We start from the raw sequence: 13,202 nt of genomic DNA, 5'->3' as shown, positions 1-13,202 counted from the left end.
AGGTAAGTATTTCTTATTGACTTGACAATAACTAAACGTTGGTTATTGATAGATCTCTCTAGATTCAAGTAAATTTTTCTAGAGTCGTTCATGCCTAACTCTAACGTTAAACAAATAAACTGACGAGGTAAAGATTGCAAACTTTTTGCACACCTGATTCCTATCAAAACCTGAGCTAAAAGCAATCAAAGTAGAGTGTCGAAAAAGTCTCTTTGCTTTTTTTCTGTTTGTCTATTCAACCTTTGAGTCTACACCAACTTCATAAAATCATACCATGAACATTGAAAATTTGAAACCGAGAAAAAGGTATCACTGCGGAAAATAACAAATGTTGTATAACAAGCAGCTGATATTATAGTCAAGAAATTGAGTCGATAAAGACTACTCCACAGAAAACGTTCATAGCAAAAGCGGTCAAAAATTCGCTCTTTGTGTAATCGTGCCCGGATATCTATCGTTTTTTCGGTCGGTTAACTGCTTATATCAACTGTATTAAAGATATAAACAGGGAATCTAAACTTTTTCTGTGATGAAACGTTCTAATATGCAACTGGTAAATATCATCTGCAAAACCTTAGTATCCTAAAATTCCAAAACTTTCTGAATCACTCTCTGGTTGCGAAAGTAGAATTTAAACTTCAGCTAATGTGGTTCGGGACTTAACCTCCAAATTCCAACAAGTTTGGAAAATAATTCCTAAGTATTGTTTTTCTCTATTTTAGTCCTCCAGGGGAGTTTAGTTCTCTTAAAGTCCTTTAGCCCTAACTAACTTATGAACAAAAGTGTGCACAATCCTATACTTAGATAAAGTTAACTTAAACCAATAAACTTCTAGTATTTGTGCCTAAGAGAAGGCAAGCACGCCAAAATCTAGTTACAGTTACTCTCCGTCTTACGAACAGAAAAGAGAGACTTCACTTACAAAATTGAATAGAAAAGAAGCTCTGAAAAGTAAAAAATCAAGCGGTATATATACTCCGCAAAGGTAAATAACAGAGATATAATCAAGTCCATCTTTTTTTTATAAACCAATCTTATGAAGTCCCAAAAAGTCCCGAAAAGTTCACATGGTTAAGACAAGTTTATCTCTTTATTATTTAGTAACATCTAATTTTAGCTGAGAAATCTAATTCTCCTTAAATGTTCTAAATCCGTTTGATTTAGACAAAGTTGGAACTGCCGTTACTTATCAAGATCAATATTTGTGGAATAAACAGTTTATAAAGTCCTCATTTAATTAGCCATCATTCTTTTACTATAATTTAAGTCAAAACATCTGCGAAATAGCCCGATGATTTTAGATTGCTTAAATTTTCCCGGATAGCTTAAGTTAGAATTTCCATTTCAACAGACGGAAGAGAACTGGCGCTGAAAAGACAAAATTACTTTCGATTCCTAGTATTCTGCTTAGTTTTAAGGGAAAAAAAATCTGAAAATATTACTTTTCAGTGATACTCTTATTACTGAAAAGTTGTTTTCAAATTACCTCGTATAAAAAATGAAAATGTCAACATAAAATTTAGAGGTTACAATTGTCAGATGTTTTGAAAATCGCCGCGTCTACAGTCAGCTCAAACCTCATATGACAATTTTTTGCAAGGTTTTATGGAAAATTTGTAGTCATAAAACTTCGTACAATAAAATTGAAACCTGGTTGTTTGTTTCAAGAAAATAAATTCCAGAATTGTCAAAAAATTCCAGAATCGTCCAGAATCGTCAAAAATGCAATAACACAATATGTCTACAAAATCCGAGTTCAGTCATAATTAAAAAGAGTCAGAAATTTAAGTCCCCATTCTGCGTAATACATAATTTATCTAAAATATTTTAAATCGGTCAAGAACTATGATGAATGTCATACGGCAATGGATACCCTTCATGTATCCATATCCGTATTTTAAACTAATTTATTGTTGTAAGTTCTTTTTGAAGGGCAAATGCCATTTAAGTTCAGTTGCTATATACTTCCTCCCATTTTTAGCAGTTAAGTCTGTTCATCCTGTCTATACCGGATATATATTCATTCACGTTGTAAACAAATCAAACTTTGCTTCCTTTATGTATGATTAAAACCTGAACAAACTTTCTTTCATAATCTGTATTATCATTAACTTTCATTCTCCAATTTGCAGCGCTAACGCTCAGTTTAATTTAATCCTTGCAAAACACTTCTCATTTGAGCACAGTAGTTCAGTTAGAGTCAATCGCACCGCGATTGCCCAATCTAGAAAGAATCTAGTTGAAAGTAACAACTAAACCTGCCATTCGCGACGCAAGTGCCTATCTCAGTTTGTGCAAGGCCATTTGTAATTCAATTGACTATACTCATTGTGTACGAGTATAACATGGCGCAGTCAGCAGCGGACTCAAAGAAAACACCACTCCATATAAAAGCATTTTCGGAAAAACCGACAGCAACACCTTCTCTGACGTGGATGAAATGGACGCAGCAATGGAAATTGGCTCTACTTGCTAAGGAAGGGATCCAATTGGATACCCTGTTGAATGATCCCCCAGCAACAGTGACATACCCGCCTGAACCTACCTACGAAGCACCGGTGGAAAACCACACACAGGCAACGGAAAGAGATCGTAAAGTCCGAAACCAGCAATTGAAAGTAAATTGGCAAAATCGTTGCGCAAAGATTGAAGAAATCGGGATCCTCTGTGGCGACAAACCATGGGGAATTTGTGAACAGAAGACAATATCACTGCTATATCTAAGCATTGGTACAGAGGGACGGCGGATCTTCAAGAGCAAATACCCTCATTTTCAGATCGAGAAACAACCATTTACAGATTTGTGGCGAGCAATGGAGGACTCATTTACAAAGGTTCGTAATATAACTTACGATCGCTTTGTTTTCTACTCGTGTAAACAGCAAAAAGGAGAATCGGTAGAAAGTTTCTACGGCCGTCTCATAGAATTGGCGGAGAATTGCAATCTTGGTAGTGAAGAAACTACACTAATTCGTGATGCATTCATACTAAATATGCTTGATCACGAGACTCAGAAAGAGTTGTTGAAGGAAACAGTAGATCCACCAAAAGCATTGGAGATCACCATACAAATGGAAATGGGAGCACAGAATCAGCAGAAAATTAACCAAAACTTGATGTCAGGTAATACTTCTGTGAATTTCATCAATAATAACTCAATGCGCAATCGCAACGTGAATGGACCTTCAACAAAACGAGACTTCACTCGCTACCCAACTGTCCCTAAAAATTATCAATATACGAGTATTTGTATGGATTGTGGTCTTCGCTGGAGCCCCAAACATAAGCAGTTTTGTCCCGCGAATGGTAAAAAATGCCATAACTGTGGTATTATGGGTCATTTCGCCAGAAAATGTCGAAAACCAAAACAGTCACAGAATCCAAATCAGAAAACTCAAAAATCAAATGTAAACCAAATCGATCAGACGCCGGAAAAAAGTGATGATGAAGAATCAGTAAACTATATAAAGAGCTATCAACAATTGTACGACCAGGTGTACGATTCAAACTATGATAGCGATTCTGACGACTATGTAGCAGCGATTTCTTCGGATTCAGTTCATCAATTAGAACCATTAAACGTGGAAGTGCAAATGGGGGAAATACAAACATCTGCTATGATTGACTCTGGAAGTAACGTCAGTATCATCACACAAAGTCTAGCAAACAAAATCCTACGATCTACAAACTCAGCTAAATGGACAGAGTCAACGGAAAAAAGGAATTTGAAAACTTTTTCAAATGAGCCGATCAAAGTCATTGGGCACTTGGAAACCACAGTAGTCTACAATCAATGGCAAGACAAATCAGCAATATTGACTGTGGTAGATGATGGACACAAAAATATCATCGGACGAGATCTGTTCACTACTTTGGGACTTGCAGTTGTCCAACAACAACCAGAAACTGGTAAATGTGTTTATAACATCAATAATCCTACATGTAAAATTAAAGAGTCAATCGCGACGCAATTTCCACATCTAGTATCGAGAATTGGTTTATCTAAAACACATGTAGCAAAGTCAAAGTTTCATCAAACGTTCACAGCAAAGCATCAAAAAGGTCGACGTGTTCCGATAAATCTTCAACCTAGAGTATCAAGCGAATTAGAAAGATTACAGACTGAGGGTCATATCGAAAAACTATCTAGTTGCTCTGACGAACACTTCATCTCCCCGATTGTAATTACAGTGAAAAAAGATCAGTCGATAAAGCTCGCATTAGATTCAAAAGTATTAAATAAAGCGATACATAAAAATAAATACCAAATGCCTAATATTGAAATGTTAATCGACACCATATCACAACACCTCACAGATACACAAAACGGTCAACAAGCATATTCCACCACATTAGATCTCAAATATGCATATAGTCAATTAAAACTACATCACGATACAGCAAAACACTGTATTTTAACATCATATGTGGAGAATCTACCGGTACATATAGATTCAAAACTGGCTTTTATGGACTTACAGATATGCCGGCAGAATTTCAAAAAGCCATGGATTATACTCTCATAGGTTTACAAAACACATATTGTTTCTTGGACGATATCATAATCGTTAGTACCGGCACTGAAGCAGACCATTTAGCCTACGTTCACAAATGTCTATAGAAATTAGATGACGATAACTTGAGGATTAACCTCCAGAAATGTCATTTTGCTAAATCAAAAATAGAATGGCTCGGTTACAAGTTTACACAGACTGGAAAATCACCTTTAGAAAGCAAAACAGCCGCAATCTTAACAATACCACCACCAACAACATTAAAACGTCTTAGATCATTTCTAGGGTCAGTACATTATATTGGCAAATTTATACCTCACCTAGCACAATTATGTCATCCACTTAGACCACTTTTAAAGAAATCAGTAAAATTTATTTGGACAGACGAACACACTAAACATTTTAATCAGATTAAAGAAAAAATAGCAAATAGTACAGAAAATAGCCATTACAACCCTAAACTGGACGTTCGTGTAAAATGTGATGCCTCCCGTTCAGGATTGGGGGCAGCATTGGAACAAAATACACCGGACGGTTGGAAACCAATAGCCTTCGCGTCGCGATTCCTAAATTCAACGGAAGAACGCTACAGTGTCAACGAATTGGAACTATTGGGGATAGTTTGGTCAATTGATTATTTTAAATACTACTTATACGGGAAAAACTTTACGGTAGTGACAAATCATAAAGCCCTATTGTCCATACTTAAAGAACACCGATCAAACAAGTCATACAATAGTCGACTGTCTCGATGGATAGATAGATTGCTACCGTACAATTTCACAATTGAGCATATGCCAGGTGCAAGAATGGGACTCGTTGACTACATTTCTAAAAACCCTTTTGCAAGAGCTAAAAAGATATCTACATACGACAAGCACTTTGTTGTAGCAACAATTTCTAGAATCCGTGATTCAATGAAACACTTAATTACCAATAGACAAACATCAACTAAAAAATTTAGAAACATATTAAAGTCGAATTTGCCTTCACTAAAAGTTACACAACCATTTGCATCGCGATTAACCATACCACAAAGTGATAATTCAACTAATTGCGAGAAAGCATTTGCATCACAATTAACCGTTTCACCATTGAAAACTCCATTCGCACCGCAATTAACACATGCTAATTCTAAACTTAATCCGTATTCTGTACATCCATTTGCGTCGCAAATGCCACCTAAAGTTACAAAATTACAATTTGTACCAAATCACCGTAAAGTAAATAATTCACATTCCATTAGCAAATTCGCTGCAAAAGAGGTGCAAATATTAGACAGTAAAGAATGTGAACAATCTGAACAATTATCCTCAATGCAGCCCATTAATGGTAATAAGTCAAGTAATACACCTAACAACACTAAATTAAGCGCGAAAACACAAATCCCCAAGTATAAATACCACTTACCCAAAAATCACTCGCTTTTTGCCCAAATTCTGCCTAAGAAACACTACTTTGTGAATAAACTCAATAAACCTCTCATATCAAATAATTCAGTAAATAGTCTCAGCACGATGTCAAAAGCCAAAGCAAACCGCTCTAAATCGACTCCTACTAAAGCGAGAGTAACTTTCTCCGACACGACATCTTCAACACCCGAATCAAATGCAACAACTCATACAGAAACACCAACTGGTAGTATGATAGACGAGGCCGAGGACATAATGTTCACTGAGACACTCAATAAAAAGTTTAGTAAGAAGTTTCTAGCAATACTGACTGGAATAGACGCGATATTGAAAGAAGTAAGGGACTGTGTGCTTCGAAATGATGCAGAACGACTACAAGAAATCAGTCCTTATCTCTTCTCATATTGGAGAGATCTAAGCGTGAAACACGGGTGTGTCTGCCTAGATGAGAGAATTGCGATCCCAAAATCCATTAAAGATGCGGTGTTGGAAGACATTCATTCCACACATCCAGGCAGTTTCGCTATGCTTTCCTTACCTCAAAATATCTGGTGGCCCTACATCCACAGAGACATACTTTCAAAGGCCAGTGAGTGCAAAGCTTGCACGGAAATTGGTGAGAATCTAAAATCAGTGATTCCGCACCGCAAATGGACACCTCTACCTAAATGCAGTGAACCAAATGACGAAATACAATTAGATTTTGGTGGCCCAATTTTAAATGAGAAAGGAATAGAACAATATTTTCTTACTAGTGTAGATAGATACTCTAAATACCCCACAGCAGAAATAGTAAATAATGCCTCAGGTCCAAATGTAATCAACTTCTTAAATAGTTATATATATCAACATGGAGTACCTAGAACTATTAGATTAGATCAAGCTAGATGTTTTACAGGAAAAAAGTTTGAAACATTCTTTACAGAAAACAATATAACACCTATATATGCACCTGCAAATGACCATAGAGCAATTGGATTAGTAGAACGTATCATTCAAACAATTAAACGACAATTATCTTGCATGAAATCACAATTAAATAAAAAATTTAATTTAGAAAATTCACTGAAAGCAATAATACAACGACTCAGAATATCAAAACAAAAAACAATTACAACCACGCCCTTTGAGGCACACTTCGGTAGAAAATGTAACACACCTATATCAAATATTACAACTAAATCTGATAGTAAAAATCTCAACTATAATGCAATAATTAATTATTATTTAGACGAAGATACAATCCCGGGTCGTTCCTACCTTACAGATGAACAGTGGGCGGATACAGCTCTTTGTTCTGACACGGAAATTAAGCGAGTCATTTGCGCCGCAAGTACCCGCGCAAGAACAGAACAAGAGAAAAGGAACGACGGGGAAGATCGTTTTATAAAGCCAGATGTCGTCTACCGCGCAATTCCCTGCTCCGAACGTAGCGTGCAGGTGAAGTTGGCCCGCAAGATACATGAGAACCAACGCCAAAAGAAGAACTGGGATGGCCTCTATGAGGTATTAGCACCTGGCAGCACAGTGTGCAAAATAAGTCCAACGACGAGTGTCATCAAAGAACCTTCCAAACCAGAAGTACGGGTTAGGAATTCTGACATCGCCAAATTTGGGACTTGGGCTGAACGTGAAACAGATTTAGCACAGTACATAGAACGACGCCCAAAGAAAATAAACGAAAAAATTCTCGAACAAAAAATTCAACAACACAAACGAGATCTTTTTCGAAAAAATACTGGAGAGAAAAAGATAAAGCGAAATAGGAAACAAACAGACGATGTAAGTGTCATTTCGTCGGGACGATCTTGTATATCTACAGCTAGCAATGTCACAAGATCATTCAAGATGAGAGTACCAAAAAGAAACCCGAAATACGACGAGGCATTCCAAAATCGACCCGATGATCAAATATTAAATTTCAGTCCAATCGCGCCGCAAGTGGTATCGTCCGATACAGCAGGACCATCCGGAGCACAAACAACCTCATCAGCTCAAAAACAACCTACACCCATCTTGCGGAAGACTTCAAAACGCAAAATCACGGTCAGTGATACATCGGATCGGATACGTCTTCTATTAGAAAAAGCAAGAGGACATTGAAAAAGAAATCCCAAAAATCGCAAACAATTGTCGAAAAAGTTCGTAGCACAGAAGGTTACACTGATTATCAGGATACTGGCATTGCGGGAGAGTCAAATGAAGGAGCTGAGTTTTCGCAAAACCAACCGAGGGAGATGACAGTTCTCCAGGCCGAAAATGCTGAAAATAGCGACAGCGAGTGATCTTCGATAAAGAAAAGTTTCATAAACTTTTATTCTATCTATTATTTAATATTTCATTACTTAGTAACCGGTGAATATTTATTAATTTTCTGATTTTAATTTAGTAAATTATTTTTCTCCAAGAGGGGGAAATGTCATACGGCAATGGATACCCTTCATGTATCCATATCCGTATCCATATCCATATCCGTACAACTAATTTATTGTTGTAAGTTCCTTTTGAAGGGCGAATGCCATTTAAGTTCAGTTGCTATATAGTTCCTCCCATTTTTAACAGTTAAGTCTGTTCATCCTGTCTGTACCGGATATATATTCATTCACGTTGTAAACAAATCAAACTTTGCTTCCTTTATGTATGATTAAAACCTGAACAAACTTTCTTTCATAATCTGTATTATCATTAACTTTCATTCTCCAATTTGCAGCGCTAACGCTCAGTTTAATTTAATCCTTGCAAAACACTTCTCGTTTGAGCTGAGTAGTTCAGTTAGAGTCAATCGCACCGCGATTGCCCAATCTAGAAAGAATCTAGTTGAAAGTAACAACTAAACCTGCCATTCGCGACGCAAGTGCCTATCTCAGTTTGTGCAAGGCCATTTGTAATTCAATTGACTATACTCATTGTGTACGAGTATAACAATGAATTAAGAGGCCAATTTTTGTAATAAATTTGATTCGTATCGTTTACTCTTTCAAATCTTATTCTTCATAACTCACAGCAGAGTAATTTGCAAATATTTACTTAAATCACACCAATTCATAGGTTTTTTAACGATTTTTATCACTGACGTCACAACCCGTTCATAAAGTTGATAACAATGTGACTATTTCAGGTGATAATTTTGTGGCTGATTCTGATTGGGTCAGCTGTGGTATGTACACTCGGGCTAAAACATGGTATATCCAAATTCAGCCTCGTTACTCTTACAGCTGGCACTAGTGTGGCCCTGCTAGTCTTTATGCTGGACAACACCTGGTTCCTTCTCAATGTCTTTGTACAGGTTACCAACTACTTACTCTATTTGATGAAACATTTTAAAAGTTTTTCTTACTACTGACCATGTTCGTTTGTCATTCTTGAAAGCCATTAAAACACTTCACCAAAATTGGGATCATTCCCCATCATATACCCGAGTTGAAGTTTCTTTGGTTTCATGCAAGGATTCATATATGATTGCAAACTGTGCATACTCGATTTCTTATTACGATCCTTCTATGAAACCAAAAAATCATATATGATCCCTGAATGAAATCCAATTCTTCATATATGACCCCTGCGTGAAGTCAATGAACTCATACATGATCCGTAAGAATGAAACGTAAGAATTCTTGCTGAAAATTGTGTATGATCCTTGTACGAAATCAAAGAAATCATATATGATCCAAGTATGAAATCAAAGAAATCATGAATGAACCTAGTATGAAATCGAAAAAAGTTTTATGACGGGCGACCCGGGTACCACCCACCTCAAAAGGTGTGTGTGTGTGTGTGTGTGTGTGTGTGTGTGTGTGTGTGTGTGTGTGTGTGTGTGTGTGTGTTTGTGTGTGTGTCTGTGTGTGCGTGCGTGCGTGCGTGGGGGGGGGGGGGGGGGTTATACGATACATGCTCACTAAACTGGTAAACTGGTAACAATAATGAGAAACACCTGGCTCTGAAACTCATCCGCTGTGCTGGGAGAAAAGAAACTAAAATTTAAACATAACACTTTAAATTCGAGTTTGTCAATACCGACGTATAAAAGCAGGCTGCCAGTTGTTGACCACATTGATGATAAATACTTGTTAACAGATTTCTAGTATATCTAAGGTGCTAGCAGTGAGCAATGCCCCCTAACTCTATTCAAGTTTGACTCCCGCCAAATGAAGCTCATTTGTTTTTAAAACAAACGTGATATAAACTTTTGAGGCTTAAGTGCACCTTGCTGCGAAGCAAAATACTTTTTATTAATAAAAAACCTTGATCATGCCTTTTTACAGTTAGAAGGTTGAAAGAACAAGCTAAGTTAAATTGTACACCACATAACATTGAAGTAACTTGACAAGAAGCTCTACTTGTCCAACATATACTTAGCTAGCGAGATAAAGCTTTCAGGTACAAGAAGGAAAAAAGAATGGGTTATAAGAGATAACTACATTTTGAGTCTAACTTGTGTATTAGGCAGCACATTAGGATTGCAAGTAGGAGATGCTGATTTCGATCCAGCACATATCCATTTTCCATTTTCACGATAGTAACGCCGATTTAAACCCCCGCAGATACTATTTTTTTGTTTTTTTTTGAGAATTTGCCGTTTTTTATTGGCTTAAGTTGCCCAAGTAAACTCATAATCAAAAAAGTTACCATAAAAAATCTAGTCACTGCTGACATAAGACGTAAAAATATGCAAAATTGCCAATAAAAACGGCAAATTTTCACCAACACTTTCCCGAATTCTGATGCGCTCAAACTTGTTATAATTTCAATTCTCAAATTTCCCTTCCTATTTTTTTAAATAAATTTATTGTCTTTAAAGCAAAGTCTCATTCCCAAACATGTGCACACAGTTTGCCTTTTCGGTTATATCTTTGAGACAGCTCTACTTGTTCAACGTATATTTGGCTAGAGGGATAAAACTTTGACGAACAAGAAAGAAAAGGAGTTGGGTTATAAGAGATAACCGTCTTCTTGATATCGAGACCAGTTTGTGCACGGAGCCGCACACTAGGCTGGCAGATAGGAGATCCTGACTCCAATCCAGTACTCGTCCATTTTCACAGTAGTTGCGCCTGCTTAGACCCCCTACACATACTATTGGAAGATTTTAAACTTTGGTTTATTTTGCCCAAGCAAACTCATAAACAAAAAATACTATATAAAAACCAGGTCACTGCTGACCTAAGTAGTGAATTTATACCAGGTTGCCATTAAAGTGAGGAGAGTAATTACGGCATTTTTCCAGCATTTAGAGCGCTAAAGCTTCTTTCTATTTCATTCCGCAGAATTCTTTTCCTATTTGTTATACATCTAGTTTCATTGCAGCAAAATCTTAACCACAAACAGGTGTAAAGCGTTTACCTTTTCTTTTTATTTTTGAGTTTCAGGTCAGTACTGTATCAAGTCATTACCAGGGTACTTTAATTTTGGAATACTGTTTTTAGCTGAACAATAAATAATATAAGAGTTGTGATAATTTTTATACTATTAAAAACGTCTTAATTGTCAATGTTATAAAAGAAGTGAGTTAAATTTATGTTTACTTCATGTCTAGTATGGTTTGAGGTAAAATGTTGTTAGAGACTTTATTGCACCATCTAGACTATATAAAATTTCTCCCTTAATGGCAAAATAACTAAAGTAGTATACTGAGTTACGCTCAACGCATACAAAATCTGGAGAAGAAAAACACCAATAAAAGCATTTGCCTGGCAATTCTTCAAATCCTCTGGACATTGGCCACGAACTTTGGTTTCTCAAAATGGATATAAAATTTTTGCAAATTCGTTAAGATCTTGGGTAAATTCTCAATTTTCATATATAACATTTGGAAAAAATTTACTGCATCTAATGCAGCATAAATTTGTGTACCTTCTGAGCTTTTTTATCGACTCTGAAGACTTCGATGAACTTCAAGCAACCATTATTATGAAGCTTACAAAGCGGGTAATTAAAATCTTGCCAATTTTACCAAAAGTATATCGAAAGGGAAAATAACTCCGAGGCTTTGTTGTATGCGAGAATTGCTCTGATCATTTGAAATCTCATTTCAGATTGTGAAAATCCTTCTGTTTTATGTATCAAATGCTTTCGCTCATTTACATCGAAAAACAATTTCGTCTGAACTGCACTGAACGGCAAAAGTAAATTAGCACGTCCTATTTTCACGAAGCAAAAATTTGTTTTTTGATGCATTATTGTTCCAACTTAAAATCACATTTTGAATACAACTCTTATACCATTCATCCCCTACATTAGTCTTCTCGCCTACCTATAATCCTCAGATAAACCCCAACGCTCACCAGAAATCCTAATTAAAAGTTGATGAGCTTCGTCCAAGTTTCACAGTAAAAGCAAAGTTGTCACATCATTAGAAATTGTTCACGTCTCTCTCTCTCTCTCTCTCTCTCTCTCTCTCTCTCTCTCTCTCTCTCTCTCTCTCCAAAGAGTAACACAAGTGCAAACTTAGCCATAGTTGGCTAATGTTGAACTTTTTTAGATACTAGAGATTTAAAAAGGGGTGTGAAAAATGTTGATCTTGTGACAACTTTATTTTTAGTGTGAAAATTGGACAGAGTTCATCAACTTTACAGAGTTCATCAACTTTCTGGCAAGTGAGAGCTGTGGCTTGTCTGAATTTTATAAAAAGGCATTGGAATAATACTGCCTCCAAAAATATTTGTACTTCGTAAAAATAGGGGTGCTAACTTACTTTTGCCGTGCAGTATATAAGAAAAAGCATCATTATCTTTTAAACATTCACGGAACCGTAGAGCTTCATAAATAATGGAGCTAAGTTTAAGGCAAAATTTTAATAAATAAAATTAGCAAACTTTAGTTTTTGTTTTTTTGCATTTGGAGACATGGAGAAATCATGAAAATATTTATGTACTTTGCACGCTTTTGTTTGATCCCTTTTAGTTTTTATTATTGTTTATGTATTGAATAGCATTTGCAAAACACGTTATTAATATTAGTAGGCAAAGATAACTTGTCGTTGGCACAAAGTTTTCAACTACTAATTTTACATAAAAAATCATTAGTAGATTCCACTCGCGCGCATTTTCTATTTACTTTATGATAACTTTTTGATTTCAGCAATGTAATCAAAATACTCAAACAGACTCATGAAAAATTTTTGATCATGTTCTATAAAGTGAAAATAATATGTATGTTTACTGATTCTATCTCTAAAAATATAATCACCCTCTACTTCCTTGTCGTTTTTATTAGATATGAGTATTATCGGAGCTTAGTGTTTTCTGTTTTTTTTGCGTAATGTCTCATGTCAAGTTTT

General features: G+C 36.0%; 1 protein-coding gene across 1 annotated transcript in view; it reads left to right on the top strand.

The window, feature by feature from the left end:
• Nucleotides 1–13,202, top strand: part of LOC142341120 (uncharacterized) — a 47,403-nt gene that overhangs the window by 15,254 nt on the left and 18,947 nt on the right. The window contains exon 4 of the mRNA XM_075392010.1: nucleotides 9,045–9,212. Within this exon, the coding sequence (XP_075248125.1) occupies nucleotides 9,045–9,212 (168 nt within the window). The remainder of the gene's footprint in view (nucleotides 1–9,044; nucleotides 9,213–13,202) is intronic.

The sequence above is a fragment of the Convolutriloba macropyga genome, chromosome 6, assembly GCF_964194025.1.
Source record: "Convolutriloba macropyga chromosome 6, txConMacr16.3, whole genome shotgun sequence".
NCBI classification, from domain to species: Eukaryota; Metazoa; Xenacoelomorpha; order Acoela; family Convolutidae; genus Convolutriloba; species Convolutriloba macropyga.
Note: the sequence above shows the minus strand (reverse complement) of the source record. Positions and strands in the feature narration are given on the sequence as shown.